At 37.3% G+C, this 19,324-nt stretch overlaps 1 protein-coding gene across 1 annotated transcript; it reads left to right on the top strand.

Moving 5' to 3' along the window:
* The first annotated feature begins 15,348 nt into the window (after positions 1-15,348).
* On the top strand, positions 15,349-19,306 carry LOC113357600 (protein NETWORKED 2D-like). The gene is made up of 2 exons (XM_026601042.1): positions 15,349-15,601; positions 15,996-19,306. Exons 1-2 carry the CDS (start codon positions 15,508-15,510, stop codon positions 19,187-19,189), a joined length of 3,288 nt encoding a protein of 1,095 aa, XP_026456827.1. The 5' UTR covers positions 15,349-15,507; the 3' UTR covers positions 19,190-19,306.
* Positions 19,307-19,324: the final 18 nt, after the last annotated feature.

Here is a 19,324-nt window from a genome sequence, read left to right as displayed (position 1 = left end):
CAGCTTCATGTATGTGACATTGCAATGAAATCATAGTTAGTATAGGAAGAGGTATCAGCATGTCCATCCATATTAGATAAGAATATGGAACCTATGTTGATAGTGATCCAAATTTTTTCTTGTGATCATTAGTCATTCTGACTAAACTATACTGATCAGCTCTCTAGTAATAGAGATTGTTCGGAATATGGTTTTTATTGTGCATTACTCTATTAAAGGAGCGGAGATGTTGCTTAATCTTATTAGCCATAATCATAGAGAAGGTTTAATCTTCTGGAATACTAAATCACATCTAGCTTTCCAAATGAATTAGCAGGTGGTATCAAAGATTGGTATCCAGTATTTAAGCTGATAATAGGGATGAAACCAGGAGTTAATCCAATCAATGAAGCTAGTTGCATCCCCAAACCACTGATGTTGAGGACCAAAGAGATTTATCCACACCTCAGTAGCATAGGGGCAAGATATGAGGGCATGAGTTATATCTTCTTTAGCATTTTTGCAAAGATTGCAAATAGGATCAATATGATTAAGAATACTTGCAGTTTCGGCATTGGTAGGAAGGATTCCATGAGCACATTTCCAAATGAAAATTTGTATAGATGGAGAAGTGTTCATTTTCCAGATCTTCTTCCAGGCCGGGTCAGTGATATCATCTTTGTACTTATCATTGATTTTTCTGTCATATAAGGACTTGGCAGTGAAAAACCATTCTCAGTGAGACTCCAGATGATTATGTCTTCCTCTTGAATGTTGAGTATAGTGTTATTTATTGAACCAAAGAGAGATTTTAACCATATCTCATTCTCCTGAAGTATTTATTAGCTGCCTGACGTATATAAGATCATTGGGACAGAGTTGGGGTTTAGTTGGAATCTCATCTTTATTGTGTATCCACTTTATCTCCCAAATTATGATGTTTAAAGCATTCCCTATCTCCCATCTATAATATTTCTTGATGTTTTCCACCCATTCCAGAATTCCTTTCCAAATCCATGAATCAATTCTCTTAGGTTTGGTATCCATTCTGATCACATCTATGTCTTTGAAGTGAGTTGCTTTCATAGTAGAAGACCACATGGAGTCTGGTTCAGATATTAGTCTCCATGAAATTTTAATGATCATGGCACTATTAAAATATAATCCCTTGGGTTTCTCAAGGTTTTTTTCCCAGTAGAAATCTCTCTGAAGCTTATCCATCTCCTCACATGTCTTCTTAGAAGTTTGAAGCAGTTTATTTGATAGATAATAGATGTGGAGGTGACATTTGCGATCATAGTAGCTCTGCCATTGGGGGTTAGATTTTCACTTTTCAAGCCAGCTAGTCTGAATTTTAACTTGTCTAAACAGGGTTTAAAGGCCTGAACTTGCTTCTGTTAGTGAATAGAGGAGATCCAAGGTACTTATCTTTGGTATCAATTTGCTAAACATTCATAAAGTTGCTAATATTGTTGGCAGTGTTAAGGTCAGTATTTTTATTGAGGAAAATACCATACTTCGAGCAATTTATCATCTGACCAAAGGAGATGTTGAAGTTGCTAAAAAACCCTCCACAAGGTGCTTGCATTCTTCAATGTTGGCTTTACAGAAGACCATGCAGTCATCTGCAAAGAGCAGGTGACTCATATGAGGGGTTCCAGAACAAATTTGAGTTCCACGAATAAGACCAAGCTGTTCAGCATTAACCAGACTTCTAGAGAGAGCTTCTATGCAGAAAAGGAAAAGATATGGGGATATAGGGTCTCCTTATCTTAGACCTATGAAAGGTTTAAAGAATTTACCAGGAGCCCCATAAACCAGAACAACCAGATTAGATGCATTCGTGGATCAGATTACACTATTGTTCGTTGAATCTCATCTGCTTCATGATAGCCATTAAGAATGACCAGTCCATCATATTAAAATCCTTTGACATATAAATTTTTATGCCCATGAGCACTGGGTTTTTTTTTTTGTCATATCTGGTACTTATATGATGAATGATTTCATGAGTTATAACAATGTTGTCAGAAATTTGTCTACCATGAATGAAAGCAAATTGAAAAGGGGAGATGAGTTTAAGTAGAAGAGGTTCTAGTCTTTTAGCTATGAGTTTGGATATGATTTTGTAGGTGGTGTTGCATATAGAAATGGGTCTGAAATGAGAAGGAGTTGTAGGGGATACAGTTTTAGGGATAAAGGAGATAAAAATGGAGTTCATTTCTTTCACAATGTGACCAGAACTTAAGAAATTTTGGATCATATAAACAATATCTTCTCCAATAATATTCCAGTTGGCTTGGAAAAAGTTAGGAGGAAAACCATTAGGTCCTGGAGCTTTGTCACCTTCCATACTGAATAAAATGTTTTTAATTTCTATGGCATCAGGATTTGAGAGAAGGTGTTCATTTTCAGCTTGGGTTATTGAAGCAGGTATGAGGTTGATGATACTAGGATTTATACTGATTTTTTCAGAAGTAGCCATTCTTTCAAAGTGATTAGTAAAGCATTTGGATATTTCATTATTCTATGTGATTCATTCCCCTTTGTCATTGTGAACATCATTAATCTTATTTCTTATCATTCTTTTCCTTGCAGATTCATGGAAGTACTTGGTATTTCCGTCCCCCAGTTTGATAGCTTGGTCCTTACTTTTAGTTTTCCAGAAGCTTTCTTGTATATGATACCAATGTTTTATGTTATCTTTGGCTTCCTTAATAGTTGTTCCTCTAATGTTTTTGAAGACATTCTTGGTGATCCAATCCAACTTAGCTTCGTACTCTTCAAGATTAGTTTTGATATTACCATAAACCTCTTCGTTCCAAAGTTTTATTCTGACCTTGATATCCTTCAACTTTCTAGAAATTAAGAAAGTAGAAGATCCAGAGTGGTTTTGATTCCATCATAATTTATTATAATATCTTTGCAATCCTTATGATCAAGCCATGGAACAAAGAATTTGAAGGGTATATGACCAATATTTCAATTAGGTTGGTGTTGAGAAGAATGGGATTATAATCAGAACCAACAACAAGCAAATTTGATATAGAGATATTAGGGAACATAGTGAGCCAATTGTAAGTAGCTAGACCTCTATCAAGTCATTGCTCTGTTAATTGTTCACCATTTCTTCTGTTTATCCAAGTAAAATGAAAAACTATATATCCCACATCAGAAAGAAATAAATCATCAACTTTTCCATTAAAAATGCTTGCTTAAATAGAATCAATAGGATGCTTGCTAAATTTTCATGATCATACAAAACAAAATTGAAGTCTCCCATTATGAGCCAGGGAAAACTATATTTGCCGGGATTTCAAGCATTTTTCCAAGAAGTAAGTTTATCATTGGTATTGTATGGACTACTATGACCGGTCGGTCAAACGTCATAATAAAGCGCCAAGATGACGCAATACTTGCAACAAGGCATAAGCCAAAGATGCTTGGTGCATCCAGAGTTACAAGATAGGCCAAGGGATGAGCCAAACATGGTTTGGACATGGCCAAAGATGTGAGATTAGCATCAAGAGGTGCCAAAAAAGTTTGACACATAGCCTGTGTGCATGTGGCATGCAGGGCTGCAAGTAAGATTTTCATTAACACACTTGCATCATTGAGGGAATGATGCTCAGCTATGATGGTCGTACTTTGGTTGGACAAGCTATCATGGCGCGGCAAGGATAGATGACATGTTCCAAGCACATGGTCTTGACGCTTTATAAGTTGGTTACACGGAACTGATATTTGATTTATGCATTTCTAAGGCTAGGAACTGCCTGTTTGGCTTTAGGAGGGTAGTTTGTCAAGTTGGCACAGTTGGGCAACTGGCTTGTGTAAAGTACATATGTAATTGCCAGTCAATTACCTGTGTATAGCTTTTGTAAGACTATAAAAGCCTGATCTTGTGATGGGTTGGGTGTCCGAAACAAGAAGAGTTGTATAACCCTAAGCGCGGTAATAATAAGGCTTCGGAAAAGCTAAAATCTGTTGGTGCATTTGTCCCTTTGTTTGGCTTACTGTTTGATGCATCAAGCAGAGTGTTGTACTATTTTGAAGGCTTGAAAGATTGTGAGCAGAACCTCTATTTAGTATGGGTTGAATAAAGTTTTAGTCAAGAAGTGAAGAAATTGGCTAAGGTCGAGTTGGTTGAAATTGTGTTGTGGAGCATAATGTCATTGTCAAGGTTCGCTGTTGCATTTGGATAGTTTGAACCTGTGAAAACTACCATAATAGCCTGTGAATATCCAAGGAGTGTCACTGATCGTATTTATTTGGGAAAATATGTGATTGTTGGAAAAATCCACAATGTCTAGAGATATGTTGGATTTCCAAGCTAGGGCTAGCCCTCAAGCAGTACTAATAACACCCTTAGGTTCAACAAACCAGTAATTGGTCACACCAATATTACCAAGGATTTTCATTAAGTTTGGAGATTTTTGCTTAGTTTCAGATAAAAAGAATATGTCAGGGTTTAATTTATTTAGCATATCATTCAGATATTTACTGGTTGTACTTTTTCCTATTCCTTGGAAGTTCCATATCATAGATGTGAAGAATTGCCAAGAGCATGAAATTCTATGATATCTAATATTAATATAATGTAGCCCTGCATAGTTATATTATATATAGAGTAGCTAATAGAGATGTGAAAATTTATAAGTATGGTGCATTTAGGAAACAAGATAAATTTAATTGAGTTGTTTGGGTATACTTCGGAGGTGTTAATATTGGGTGTGTCCTTCAAGGTTACTCGTAGTCAAGTTGATTCCCAAATGGTTGTGATCCCCCAGTTCCTCACATCCTTTTGGACTGAAACCAGGTGGGTAGTCTTTAGCTTTTTTGCTCTAAGAGGGGGAGAAATCCTTACTTTCTCTAGCTTGGCTCTTTGTTTTAGCTTCTTGTGGTTGAGAGGCATCCATGTGCTTATCAGTAGTAGATTTCTTTTCCAGTCGTCTCTTATCCCAAATTTGTTTACTTTGAATGACATATTCATCATTAAGTCGAGCCTGGATATTAGAAGGAGTGTCAGGATAGGGATTGGGTACTTCAAGGGTAGTCTTTGGAAATGGATGCTGCTCAATTCTGTTAAAGGAAGAAGGATTGCAGTTAAGTCCAGCATCTTCTTTAATGGGAATTCCTTTTTTCTTAGCAAGTTGATATTTTAGTTTACTAGCAAAGATGATCTTTTTGTGTTTTTTCTGACAAGCTATAACTTCAGGGTTGAGAGTCTGGATGTTTTCAGAGGGGGGCCGTGAAAACCAACTTTGAAGATAAAGTACTCATCAGAACCATCAAGCTCAGAGGTGTTGTTAGATAGAACAATTTGTCTTTGAATATTGCGAAGCTTGATTGCAAATTCAGTTGATGCATCCCTATCAGTGTATCCTCCCTTTTTAGTAATTATAGGTGATTGATTTGGTGGTGAGTTGAAAGGGTTTTGAGGGGTATTTGGAGTGGATGGTTAGAAGGAGTGGTTGGATTATGATTTTCAAGGTTAGGTTCAGGTCTTTCCTCACATAGAGGACTAGGTAGATCAAGAATCTTACAAATTTTACAGAATTGCAAACCATTTAGAGCATAAGCAAGTTCAAGCAGGTCTCAGCATGTTGCTAATATCCGATATAGGCATGAGCATAACCATTTACACCATACTTTAGGGCTTTAGTTACATAAATATCCAGTAAGACTTTAGTAGTTTTCTCATCTGAGTCTCTTCCATAAGCTGTTTTAGTTATTTGATATGTACCAGCAGGTTTCAGCATGTTGCTAATATCCGATATGATGTGACTTGGAATTTTTTTGACAAGCACCCATATCTTAACAATACAGAAGTTTGCTTCATCTATATAATATGGACCAAGAGAGGTACTTCTATAAGAATAATGAGCTTGCCAGAAATACCTTTGGCGCCTCCTTATCTAAAGATTTTGTAGTCATCTATGCTTCCTAGTCTGATAGAGTATAGTTTCTTCTTCTTTTCCAAAGTTCAACAACAACATCTCTCCGAAGTTCCATATTAGTGTTGATGAATCTTGATATTTTTCTTGTTTCGTATGAAGATCTGTTGCACGATCTTCCTATAAAACACCATTTCTAGCTGATGTCCTTCTTAGGCAAGACGTTTTCCTTGTTGGTGAACACTTTTGGGAATAAATCTTCAGGGATATTTAGGGAGTTATTCATCTGATTGACAAGATTGGCTATTGATTCCTCATATTTGGAATTAGAAGAAGAGGCCATGAGAAAGACCCAACAAGTTTTTAAGAATAACTTGTTGTTAATGTGGGAGTGAATTATGAATTTTAAAATGGTCGTGTAGAAAACTTTAATTCGAAGGGTGTAGTAAACATTTGAGTGCGGTCCTTCACTGCATCGAATTACCTCTGATTTAATCGTCGATCGATCTGACCTTAATATTCTCCTCTCTGTTGTGTTCCGTCGGTCCGACCTTAATATTCTCATTATCATCTTTGTTGCGTTGTGTGTTTATATTTTTCATGTTTTGTGTCTACGAACATATGAGAGAGTTTTTTTTTTTTTAAAAAGCACAAAGATTTTCGTTGAAAGCCAACAGGCAAAAACAAAGTTACATGGTAGTTTTTTCACTCTCAATTCTAGCCATTACATTGTCTGGAAGATTTCCATTCCATTTTCTACTACGATTGTTGGTCCTAGCATACATGGCCAAAAGATCTGCCACTTGATTACACTTCTTATTTCTAAAACACACCACAACAGAACCTAAACACTAAATTAAATGCTGACATTCCTTAACAATATTACCATCTTCCCAGGGATATATGTTGTACATACCCTTGATACTTTCCATCACCTTCTTGTTATCACCTTCAAATATGACATTCTGAAGTTGCAATTGAGAGAGCTTTCAGAGCTGCAATTGCTTCAGCCTGAGAGACATCTCTAACTCTTTCTACCATGGTCCAGGCTTCCACCAACTGACCTGTAAAATCTCTGATAATTAGTGCAATTCCAGCAAAATGATTATTTGGTAAGACAGATGCATCAATGTTAATTTTCAGCATTCCTCTATGAAGAGGGTTCCAGAAGTTAGAGTTAGAATTGGTTCTTCTAGTACTTATGTTGCTATGACATAACACTTGCAATTGATTCAAATTTATGTTAGTTTGAAATTTATTATCAATGCAGAACTGGAGAATTCTAGTCTTCATGTTGTTGATGGAGCATCTCTTATTTTCAAAAACCAATTCACACCTTGACTTCCATATAAACCAAATTGTAATAACAACTAGGTTTATATTTCCTTGGCTTCAAAGTTGATTCTGGAGCTTCTATTTTCCCAAGATTTTATCCATTGTTGAATATCTTGAATATTGTTTATTTCTTGAGCAATGTCTGGAGATATAGCACTCCAAACTATTCTGGCAAAGGTGCATTGAACAAGCATGTGAGTGGTGGTTTCAGTTTCAGCTTGACATCTTCTGCAGCTATTATCTTGCATCTGACCATATCTACTGAGTTTTTGGTTGGCAGGGAGAATATCTTTTGCTACTTTCCAAATGAATAACTGACATTTGTGTGGGATTTTTAAGTGCCATATCCCCAGCCAAACTTTAGCTTCCTCTTCCTTGTGAATAAGGCTTTGATTGTAGTGACAGACGATAGCTTTATAGGTAGAGCTAACTGTGAACATGCCATTGCTTGTGAGAGACCATTGGATTGTATCTTCATGTCATTGCTTGTGAGAGACCATTGGATTGTATCTTTATGTTGAGAATTTGTTCAATCTGATCTTGAGTGAAGTAAATTTGCATAAGATTCATGTTCCAGCTTCTTGTGTTATTGTCTATAAAGTCTGCAACTTTCATATGATATGGAATAACTTCATTTTCTCCAAAATTTTCTTGAAGCTGCTGAGCTGAGTAGCCTTGTATCCAATTATCTCCAAAAGCATAGACAGTTTTACTATCTCCAATTAACCAAATATAAAACCTTCTCACCCATTCAATACCTTTAGTTATACTCTTCCAAATTTGAGTGCCTTTATCAGTGCCTTTATCAGTGAGATCATCTTGAAGGATATTTTCTTGTTTGAAGTATCTAGCTTCTAGAATCAGAGTCCAGTTCTTCCCTTTCTCTTGAACAAGCCTCCAAGCCAATTTAGTGATCAAAGCTTCATTCAAGTACTTCAGATTTTTAAAACCCATGCCACCCCATCTTTTAGGAATTGAGACATCACTCCAAGAAATGAAATAAATGCCCTTGCCATTATTTTTGTTCCACCAATATCTTCTTTGAGTGGCTTCTAGTTGGTTTATTGTTTGTTGAGGAAGGATAAAACAACCCATCTGAAATTGTGGCATTGAATTTGTAACTGATTGTATTTGAGTGCTTCTGCCTGATTCATTAACCATTCCAGCTTGCCATTGTTGTATTCTCTTTTGCATCTTCTCTTGAATACTGCTGAAGCACTTAGTTTTTTTTCCTGCCTATGAAGATGTTTATTCCAAGATACTTCTCATCTAAAGACATGATGTTCATTCCCATAGTATTGCAGACACACTCCTTGGCTTCTTCACTGAGTCTCTTGCTGAAGTGTAAGCTTGATTTACTGATGTTTACCATTTGTCCAGAAACCTTGCAGAAGCTGTGAATGACCTTTTGAAGATTATCTATAGAAGATCTTTTAGCAGTAGAGAACAGGATGCAGTCATCTGCAAAGAACAAGTGTGAAACTGGAGGGCCATTTCTAGCTGGATATATTGGACATATGTTCTTTTTCTTCACTTATGCTTGTATCATTCTACTGAAACTTTCCATGCAAAGGATGAAGATATATGGAGATAAACTATCTCCCTGTCTTAGACCTCTTGTAGGAAACATTGTTTCAATTGGAGAACCATTAAGCAATATAGATATGGTAGCAGTTGAGATGCATTGATCCACCAGCTGGCACCATTTCAGTAAAACCAAGTCTTTGCAGATTTTTTTAATGAAGCTCCATTCCATTCTGTCAAATGCTTTTGACATGTCGAATTTTACAGCAACAACACCATGTATAACTCTTGTATTCTTCATATGATGCACAATTTCATGAGCAATGATAGTGTTGTCCATAATATTTCTACCAGGGACATAAGCTTCTTGCCAGGAAGAGATGATTTTGTGGAGAATGGGTTTTAGTCTGTTTGTCATGATTTTTGATATGATTTTATATGAGATGTTGCACAGACTTATGTCATGTACCCGCTATAATGAGAAGAGGGTGTCCCATATCTTATACAGTGTCAGTGTTAGGCATCCTTTATCTTATTAGCAGTTGCTATTATCAATTGTAACATTGTGGTCTAGATGTACACACGTGGGCCAGATTTGGTCGTTAGATATTAGGGAGGAAATTCTAGTTATATAATCAGAGAGAGTCATGTAATGAAAGTTGATCAATTGATAATCAAAAAGGTCGTTTAACGATTTAGGTTGTGTTCTTAGGAACCAGTAGACTTGATCCTTCTGGATTGAGAGAGGTTTATCCTCAAATTATCTATCAAACCTGTCATCGTAATTAGGTACATGACAATTGGTATCAGATTCACGATCCTGCAGACCTGATTCATGATGGGAGGTGGTGATTCAACACTAGAGAAGGTTGCTGCTCAACGACAACGTTATGGTGAACGATTATCATTTTTGGAGACTCAAATGAACGATATCAAAACCTAAGTGCGTTCAATTGAAGAGATTTTGAATTCTAAGTTTTCTTTCTTATGCAAGCTTTTGGGAATTTCAGTTTCAGTTGTTCCTTCTACAAATTTCACACCAAATCCGGGTACAACTTATACTGCTAAACCTACATCTGAGGAAACAAAACCAATTGCGGCTGCCGATGAAGAAGCAACTGATTCTCTCGAATTGGAATTGATTCCTCCTTTCTTCTTCTTTGAAAACGATGATGTTGATTTACTTCATAGTGTGAGGTTACTATTTGAAGAAAATTCAAAATTAGAGATCAATGGCTTCTCCGGGTTATCTCCAGTTACAATTGACAGAACGAAAGATGTAGAGATGCAGGTTTGCGTCCAAATTTTTGAGGAGAATTCTGATATTTCTGCAAACTTGATGAAGTTGTTCTTTCTTAACAACAAGTTACTTCGTATGGATTGTTTTGGTCTTCATTTTGATTATAATCGCTCCTTATTCGATCGAGGTAAGTGTGATCTCCTCACTTACTTATGAGAAATTACTTCTTCAATTGCTTCTTAGCCTAGGGTATGACTCAGATTTGAGGTCTATCAGTTCGATTCCTCTTTCCTGTGCTAATTCATTTGATATTCATGGTGAGAAGAATATGCTTGTTCAAATGCCTGCGAGGGGTAGATTTTTGTTTCTCTTATTTGCTAGAGTAATTACTATTGACAATAGCTATGAACACCTTGCAACCTCAAAGGATATAATCATTCTTGACAGCAAATTGAACTGTAAGGATTGTGTTACTCTTTTTTTGTATTATACTCGTTCATTATTCGATCGAGGAAAGAGATCGAGATTGGTTTAAGGACTTCTTGTTTTACTAAATGTTCTGAAATTGTGTCTCCAATTGATGTATACTTGAAATTGCTGGCTAGATACTATAGAATTTTTGTTCCAGAGTTGATTCATGAACATGATTACTGGTCAGATTCATGGTATCATGGTGTTTCTAGTGTTACTTGGCAGATGCTTGGTAAAATATTTGAAATAGATATTGTATGCCTCAAGAGCAAAAGTGTTCTCAATAACCAATTTCCCAAGGAGCAATCGTTAATTGATGGTAGAGTATTTGCTCGCAGAAAAGAATCTGGAACCATTAATGGATACTCTTATTTTACTAGTGACTATAAGTTCAGTTTTGGTTTAACTGATACTGCTTCGGCGTTAATTGGTAACATTCCTGAGAGTGAAGCTTGGTGTGTGTGTGTGGTGGTAGAGCTGATTTTCTGTTACAACTTAAAATAGCTAAAATGAGTTAAACTTGATGATTGATGAAGGCCTTCTTATTATTCCCAATTCTGCTCGCCGTATATATGATCATGGCAAAGTGTTAGATAGTACAGGGTATTTTTATTTTGCGGATGCTTTTGAATCTTTTGTTGCTACAATTACTTCTCGGCTCACTCTTCTTTTTGTGTCAAATGGGATGGATGCCTACAGTGCTGAATATGTGTATGAGCTGATTTCGGAGCTTGGGTTCTCTTTAAATTTGATATTTGCATCTTCAGATGTGTTTTTGTGGGTTATCACTGGGAGCAGTAGTTGTGCTTACGAGCTGGCTGATGAAGTGCTCGAGAATAATGTGAATAGTACTATGCTCCTTGTCTGGAAGGTGCAAGCAAAGACATACAGATTTCTATGTTATTTTTGCTGTGACGTTTTCAATCTCAGGACAGAATCTGTAAAGTCACTTCCATTCAACACTTCAACTGTGTACTTTCATGGGTTCTGTCAAGTGCATTTTCTTGCTTCAGTTCCTCAATTGTCACAGCTATGTCCTGATGGTGATGTTTGTCTTTATCTTTCTTTTGCTTACACTCGTACATTATTTGATTGTGGAAAGGAATTCGAACTCAATATGTGGAATTCTTGTTTCGTGAAAAGGGTAATTAGAATTGGCGTTGTCTCTGCCGTGGGTTTGAATTTGGTGGATAAATGCCATAGAGGATTTGTTCATGAACTGGTTTATAAAATTAGGGGCCGGTCAGATTGGTTGTTTAGTACTTCAATTGTTTATCTGGCAGCTAAGGGTGGATCTGAATTTTTTTTCTTACTACTGAAGTGTGGTTCACTTGAGGTGCCGAAATGTGTTCTCAACGAAATTTCTGCTTCTACTTTCCTTATAATACCCACAGGTGAAGTGGAGATTTATTTTGTTGTATGTGAGCAGTTAAATGTGAGTTTGGCGTTATCTAGTTGGCTGATTCTTGGCAGAGAGGGAATTTCTGAATGTCAGCTCTGGGGTTTGTGGTACAAGGATGATGGATGGGAAACATTCATTCTAGTGATGATGGCGCCAGTTTCTCTTACAACTATTGAAGCTCCGTTTCCTGGCCAGGGTGGACAATTACATAGAACTGCACCAAGACCATTTCCAATTACTGTTGTTGTTGTCCTTTTTTTCATAATAAGTCAAGATATGATGCGATATGTTCAGTTTCGCGAACTATTGAAGGTTACAGTATGGCTTGCAGTCAAGTGTTGTATTCGTAGTCAACTTTTGGAAGATGAAGTCATGGTGGAATATCTAGTGGATCTCCTTACATCTGAGGCCAAGATTGAGTTCACAGCTGGCAGTATTATTAGTATGGAAGATGTTATATCTCTTGGCATGATATTGGTCGCACCGGATTTTCGACAACTTACACAAAGGGTAGTACGCGCTGTCCAGGTTCATAGTGGAGATAATGCAAATTGCGGAGAGTAGAAACTACTGGAAACTCCAATCTCCATTAGATCAGCTGCTATGTTACGCGAAATCTGTAGACAGCAACAACCTTGGTTGTTAGGGCACCACCTCTGGTTCAGTCGATATTGGATTAGTGGGCATGGAGTCCACCTGCGGAAGAGCCTCACAAGGGTGGTCAGCGTAATTATGGCTGCCAATCTTCTCCTTCTAGTGGAAGGGTGTACCCGCTATGATGCGAAGAGGGTGTCTTGCAAAGAGGGTGTCCCATATCAGTTCTCATCCTTGAGGACAAGGATGTTTGAAGGGGGAGGGAGTGTCATGTACCCGCTATAATTAGAAGAGGGTGCCCCATATCTTATACAGTGTCAGTGTTGGGCATCCTTTATCTTATTAGTAGTTGTTATTATCAATTGTAACGTGTGGTTTAGATGTAAACACGTGGCCAGATTTGGTCGTTAGATATTAGGGAGGAAATTCTAGTTATATAATCAGAGAGAGTCCTGTAATGAAAGTTAATCAATTGATAATCAAAATGGTCGTTTAACGATTTAGGTTGTGTTCTTAGGAACCAGTAGGCTTGATCCTTCTGGATTGAGAGAGGTTTATCCTCAAATTATCTATCAAACCTGTCATCGTACTTAGGTACATGATAACTTATTGGTCTAAAATCAGAAGGGTTTTGGATGCAATTTTTCTTTGGTATGAGGGTTTGGAAGGTGTGATTCAATTCTTTTAACAGCTTACCATGTCTAAAGAATTCCTGCACCATTTTGATAACATCATTTCCTACAATCTCCCAATTTTGTTGATAGAACCCAGCTTGGAATCCATCTGGCCCTGGTGCTGACCAAGATTTTATCTGGAAAACATTCTTATTGATTTCTTGAGAGTTTGGGATTTCTATGAGCTTGATGTTTTCTTCTTCTGAGATGCAGGGTGTAATGAGGCTCATTATTTCTTCATTTTCTTCAGGGTTGGAGGTAGTAGTAATTTTTTGAAAGTGATCAAGCAGAATTTTTGAGATTTCTTCTCTTGTGTTCTTCCATTCTCCATTGGCATCTTGTATAGAATGAATTTGATTGCATCTTCTTCTGTAGTTGGCTTGGGCATGAAAGATTTTTGAGATTTTACCTTGATACTTTATAACATTCTCTCTTGACTGTTGAAAAGCAGTTCTGTTTTTAATTTCATAGAGGTTTTTCAGTTGTTGTTGGCATCTGTTGTGTTCGGACATGTTAACTTGAGGCTGACTAATGATTTGTTGGAGTTGAATTTGAGTATCCTTGATCTTCTTGTCAGTGTCCCCATACTCCTTGATTCTCCAAACTTTCAAACCTCTCTTTGATTCTCTTAGTCTATTTACGAATTTGAAAGCTTCACTTCCTCTCTTGTAGCATTTCCAACTTTTTTTAATCTCCTCTTTGCAAGTTCTGTTTGAAAGCCAATACTCATAGAATCTGAATGGCTTGTTGAGATTTTCATTTTGTGGATTGACATTTAGAAGTATGGGAGCATGATCAGAGCCGCATGGAATGAGATTTTTAGGATAGCATAGGGAAAGATAGTCATCCAAGAAGGTAAGCAAAGAGCTCTGTCTAATCTGGTTCTTACTTGTTGAATATGATCTCTTTGATTTGACCATGTAAAAGAACAACCTGTGTATGGTATGTCTATTAGGCCAAAATCAGTGATGGTATTGATGATGACAGGGTGTGATTAGGTTGGGTGTATAGAATAGCTCTGTCTTTCATAGTTATATAAAGTAGAATTGAAATCCCCTATAATGACCCAAGGAAGGATCATGTTTTCATCCATTTCATTAATAAATCTCCATTGAACTTGTCTTTCATTGTCATTAGAAGAGCTATACAAACAAGTAAGAAACCATTCATCATTAGTATCATTATTCTTTATTATGAGGTTAACCATGTAACTTGAACTATGTATGAACTCAAGATTAATTCCATCTTTCCATAAAAGAGCCAATCCTCCTACTCTAATTCTATCCTCATTGCACCATAAATTAGGATATTTCATTTGCTTCAGTAAAAAGGTTGCTTTTTTGATAGTAGACTTAGTTTCAGAAAGAAAGATAATGTCTGGGTTGTAATTGAAAATACAGTTCTTCAAATGGTCTCTGGTTAATTTATTACCTAGACCTTGAAAGTTCCAGCTCAGGATTTTCACGATTCTATTGTTAGAATTTTGATGCTTTAGGCTAGTATTAAAATCTGCAAACTGAAAGATAAAAATAAGAAGAGGTTTATGAAAATTTACCATTGAATTTCCTTGCCCTGCTTGAGAGTTTTTGGTAGTTAGCAATGTGTCTGTCCCAGTCTCCTGCTCCTTGCATACTTGGTTGTTGAGAGTTTTCCATTTGTTGCTCTTGCTCTTCCTCCTCCTCAATAGGCTCAGTAACTTCATTTGAACTTGCTCTGAAGCTTTCAGCTTCTCTAGTTCTTTTGAACCTCCTAATTCAACTCCTTCTGCTGCTTTGTCCCCTTTCATGAACATAATAAACAGTGAAATTATTATCATCCTGAGCTTGTTCTGGGTACACTGAGTTGCAGTGTTGACCATCTTCTGGCCTGACAAATAACACCATGTTTGCTCTTCTGCTAGAGAGTTGAAACTTAGAATTGTGTATTTGTGTTAAAGTGGTGCACAACAAGGGACGAGATACCCAAAGCAGTGTCCAAAAATGTGGAAAAATTGTTCTCATGTACCTCCCCTACTACTATTGTTTGTTACTACTAAAAACAGATTCCATGATCACCATCTGCCATGTGTAGGGGCTACATGGAAGGGCTCCGGTACTTTTTAGGTGAGAATGAATTTGGACAGGGTTGTCCACGAATAGAGGCGATATAAACTCTCCTCCATTGGGATTCAAACATTTTCCACGTTTAGCCCCAACATAGATTTTCATTCAGAAAACAAAAAACAATTCTTTTGGTGTCTATCATGTTTTATTTGGGTCCTTGATTATCATGGTTCTTCTTTAGATTAATATGTTTCCGCTGATCAAAGAAAAATAAATTCTACTTCATTTTTGGTTTTGATATACATATAGAAAGAGAGACGGAGGGAGGGAGAAACACAGAGACGGAGATATGTTGCAGAGAGCCGCAAGTAATGCTTATTCATGGTGGTGGGCTAGCCACATCAGAACTAAGCAATCAAAATGGCTAGAACAAAACTTACAAGGTACCCCATTTCATCTCTAATTTATTTATTTGATGATACTGACTTAAGAATGCAATCTTTGGGTTCCTTCAATCTGGTTAGAGATTTAGTTTCATAAGATCTTTTTTTGCTTTTCCTGCTAATGAAGATATGGGTTGGAATTTTTGAATTTGTTACATTTTTCATCGAGACAAAAAAAAAGAGAGAGAGGTTATTGATTAAGCAAATAAAATGTAGGACCAATAAACCAATCCAAGAGACCATGCATCTGAATTTCATTGTAAAACCAGCCTAGGAACCAAAATTCCGTTGATTCATGTTTTTGCAGACATTTTCTAACATAGATTACGGAAGTTGTAGTCTTTCTTACTATGTTCTTGTTGGAATTGTTGAATTTAAATTGTTTGAGTTTCAGACATGGATGAGAAGGTGAAAGTCACTTTAAAACTCCTTCAAGATGATGGAGATTCCTTTGCAAAGAGAGCAGAAATGTACTACAGAAAGAGGCCAGAACTAATAAACTTTGTCGAAGAATCTTTTCGACAATACAAGGCATTAGCTGAGAGATATAATCACATCTCAGGAGAATTGCAAAATGCTAACAACACAATTGCAACTGTTTTCCCCGAACAAGTTCAGTTCGCAATAGAAGACGATGACGAAGATAGCTGTACCCCAAGAGCTCCAGCTCGGCAACACAAATTAGACCCTGGTAAACTCGTGAAGAACCCTCCACCTGAACCGCCAAAAAAGGAAATGCCAAAAGTTCCAAAGATCCCGAAAAAAGATGTAAAGGGTTTGCTCACTTTACCTACCAAGAGAGTACAAGCCAAGACTATTCCTTCCCCAACTACAACAGGTACTAATTCTAGGATGTCCAAAGCTGAGGCACTTGAACAGATAGATAAGCTTCAGAAAGGGATACTAGCTTTACAGACTGAGAAGGAATTTGTCAAGGGCTCATATGAAAGTTCGCTCGCTAAGTTTTATGAAATCGAGAAGCAGATTGGAGAAATGCAAGATGAAGTGTGCAACTTACAAGACGAGTTCCGTGTGAACACGTTTATTGAGGATGACGAGGCTCGGAGTTTGATGGCCGCAACTGCTTTAAAGTCATGTCAGGAGAGCCTGGATAAGCTGCTGGAGAAACAAAATGTATCTGTTGAAGATACGAGAGTAGAACACAAAAGGATTAAGGAAGCAATAGAGAAGTTTGAGAAGCTGAAACTTGCTTTACTCCCTAATCAAAGCGATCAACAGAAGCTACCCGACAAAGGAAAATCCTTGGCTGCTAATTCGAGCTTGAACAGTTTGGAGGAAGTAGCTCAGAATATTAGTCAAGGCACAAAGGAACTAGAGTCAATCCGCAAGAAAATCAGAGAGCATATTGAAACAGATACAAATTCATCTATCACTGTGACAGAATTTGCGGAGAAGATAGATAAACTCGTAACAAAAGTCATTAGCTTGGAAACTGCAGTTTCATCTCAGAATGCTCTAATGAAAAGATTAAAATCAGAGACAACTGAGCTTCATACGCACTTGGATCAATTGGAGGAAGAAAAATTGACCCCTACAAAGGACTTGGAGGGCTTAGCTGAAAAGCTAAGGAAGTTGGAGGTGGAACTCCATGATGTTCAAGATGTCAACAAAAATATTGAAAACCAAAACAATAACCTTCAAACACATTTTATTGAAGCGCGTTGTAACCTTGATCATCTAACAGAGAAATTACAAAGTGTGAGATATGAGGAAGAGGAGGTAGAAGACGAGGACGAAGAGGAGGATGAGGAAGAGGTTGAAACACCTACTGATCCAGTGCAAACAGAAAAAGTGACGGCAGATTCACTACAAACCGAAAAAACTGCAGATTCATTACTGACAGAAAAACGAATGCCAGATTTGGAGCAAATAGGAGATACTACTGCGACTTCCTTACAGGCAGAAGTGGCCACTCCAGTCGAGGCCGTATCAACTCTCAATGTGGAGTCACATAATGATCTTGTAAAGGGAGAAGACACCGCCAACTCAAGGGATGATTTGAAGGCCAAGATAACAGTAACAGAAATGGGGAAAGGTGTCGATGATGTTACAACTGATCAGAAAACCAGCCACAAACGATCAACAACTCAGATCAATTTTGAAGGTTTGTCAGAAAAGAAGGAATGTGATAATCAAGGTATTAATGGATCGGAAGTCATCCATGAAGGATCCAAGACCCAGGCTGATATCGAAGCCGCCTCCCAAAAACACGAGAAACCAAATGAGCTTGATGATGTTGAAAATACAGAGTTGTCCAAAACTGGAGTTCCTGATCTAGATGTGGAATTGCAGGAGCAAGAGGACGACCAAGATCCAACTATAGACTGGAAGAAAATACTCTTACATGGATTGGAAGACAGGGAGAAACTTCTATTATCTGAATACACTTCAATTCTTCGGAACTATAAAGATGTTAAGAAGAAACTCACAGAAGTGGAGAAGAAACATAGAGAATCTCTTTTTGAAAGAATAATGCAAGTAAGGGATTTGAAGAATTCCAATGCTACAAAGGATGACGAAATTCGAGCTTTACGCCAGAAACTGAACTTAATGCAACAAAGTTTTGAAGGAAGTGCTGATACTCGTGTAGATGAAGGTAAAGGTTCACAGATGAATAAATCTCGTGACAGCACAGAGGAAAGGTCGGGTGCAGATGGTTCCATGAATTCAGATAATCTAAATGTTGAAGCCCCAACAAGAACAGAAAAGACTGCAGAAACTCATGGAGAAGAACAAGAAGAGAGCAAGATGCTTATTGTTGATGAACCTCACGTTCTTTCAACCATCGAAGAAAAATTCAGAAAAGATATTGACGAACTTTTGGAGGAAAACCTCGAGTTTTGGTTAAGATTCAGTACATCATTTCACCAAATCCAAAAGTTCCAAACTTCAATTCAAGATTTACAAACTGAACTTTCACAACTGAAAGATAAAAAGAAGCAAGAAGGAAGTTCTAAAGAGGGCAAGGAAAGTACTTCAGATCGACCAGAACGCTTGGATCGGTCAGAAAGATCAAGCCGATCTCTTAAATCAGATGCAAGGCCGATCTACAAGCACCTGAGAGAGATACAGACGGAATTAACTGTCTGGTTGGAAAAGAGCACATTACTGAAAGATGAGCTGCAATGTAGATTTTCATCTCTGTGTGACATACAAGAAGAGATATCAAAAGTATTGAAGATGGGTTCCAGCAAGACTACTTCGGACGACATTGAATTGACCAGTGTGCAGGCAGCAAAATTCCAAGGGGAAGTTCTGAACATGAAACAAGAGAATAACAAAGTTGCAGATGAACTTCAAGCTGGTTTAGATCATGTAAATAGTCTGCAGTTGGATATTGAGAAGACCTTAGCTAAACTGAATGATGAATATAAGTTTTCTGGGTCAAGTAAGAGTGCGTCAGGGAAGCAGTCCAGTGGAAAGCCTCGCATTCCTCTGCGGTCATTCCTATTCGGAAGTAAACCAGCCAAAAAGAAACCATCAATCTTCTTGTGCATCAACCCAGCATTACACAGACACCATAACCACAACAGTACTGATTTAGCAGATGGATTACCCCCTATATAGATGTGATTTCGTGTTTTTATTGTGTCTTTTTTGTAAATTATTTCAAAGGTGAGACGTATTTGTTCCTGCTTACGTTGTACTTCTAACCAAACCTCCAATTAAACATCATTTTCTCATCTTAGGGGGTCTTATTTG

Source organism: Papaver somniferum, chromosome 3 (assembly GCF_003573695.1).
Source record: "Papaver somniferum cultivar HN1 chromosome 3, ASM357369v1, whole genome shotgun sequence".
NCBI classification, from domain to species: Eukaryota; Viridiplantae; Streptophyta; class Magnoliopsida; order Ranunculales; family Papaveraceae; genus Papaver; species Papaver somniferum.
The sequence above is the reverse complement of the archived record's forward strand: the minus strand, read 5'-3'. Positions and strand labels throughout refer to the sequence as shown.

Bases quoted from the DNA above. Each gene is read 5' to 3' on its own strand.
- LOC113357600 (XM_026601042.1), top strand. From the start codon at position 15,508: ATGTTGCAGAGAGCCGCAAGTAATGCTTATTCATGGTGGTGGGCTAGC. The intron at 15,602-15,995 runs GTACCCCATTTC...TTTGAGTTTCAG, and splicing joins GCTAGAACAAAACTTACAAG to ACATGGATGAGAAGGTGAAA.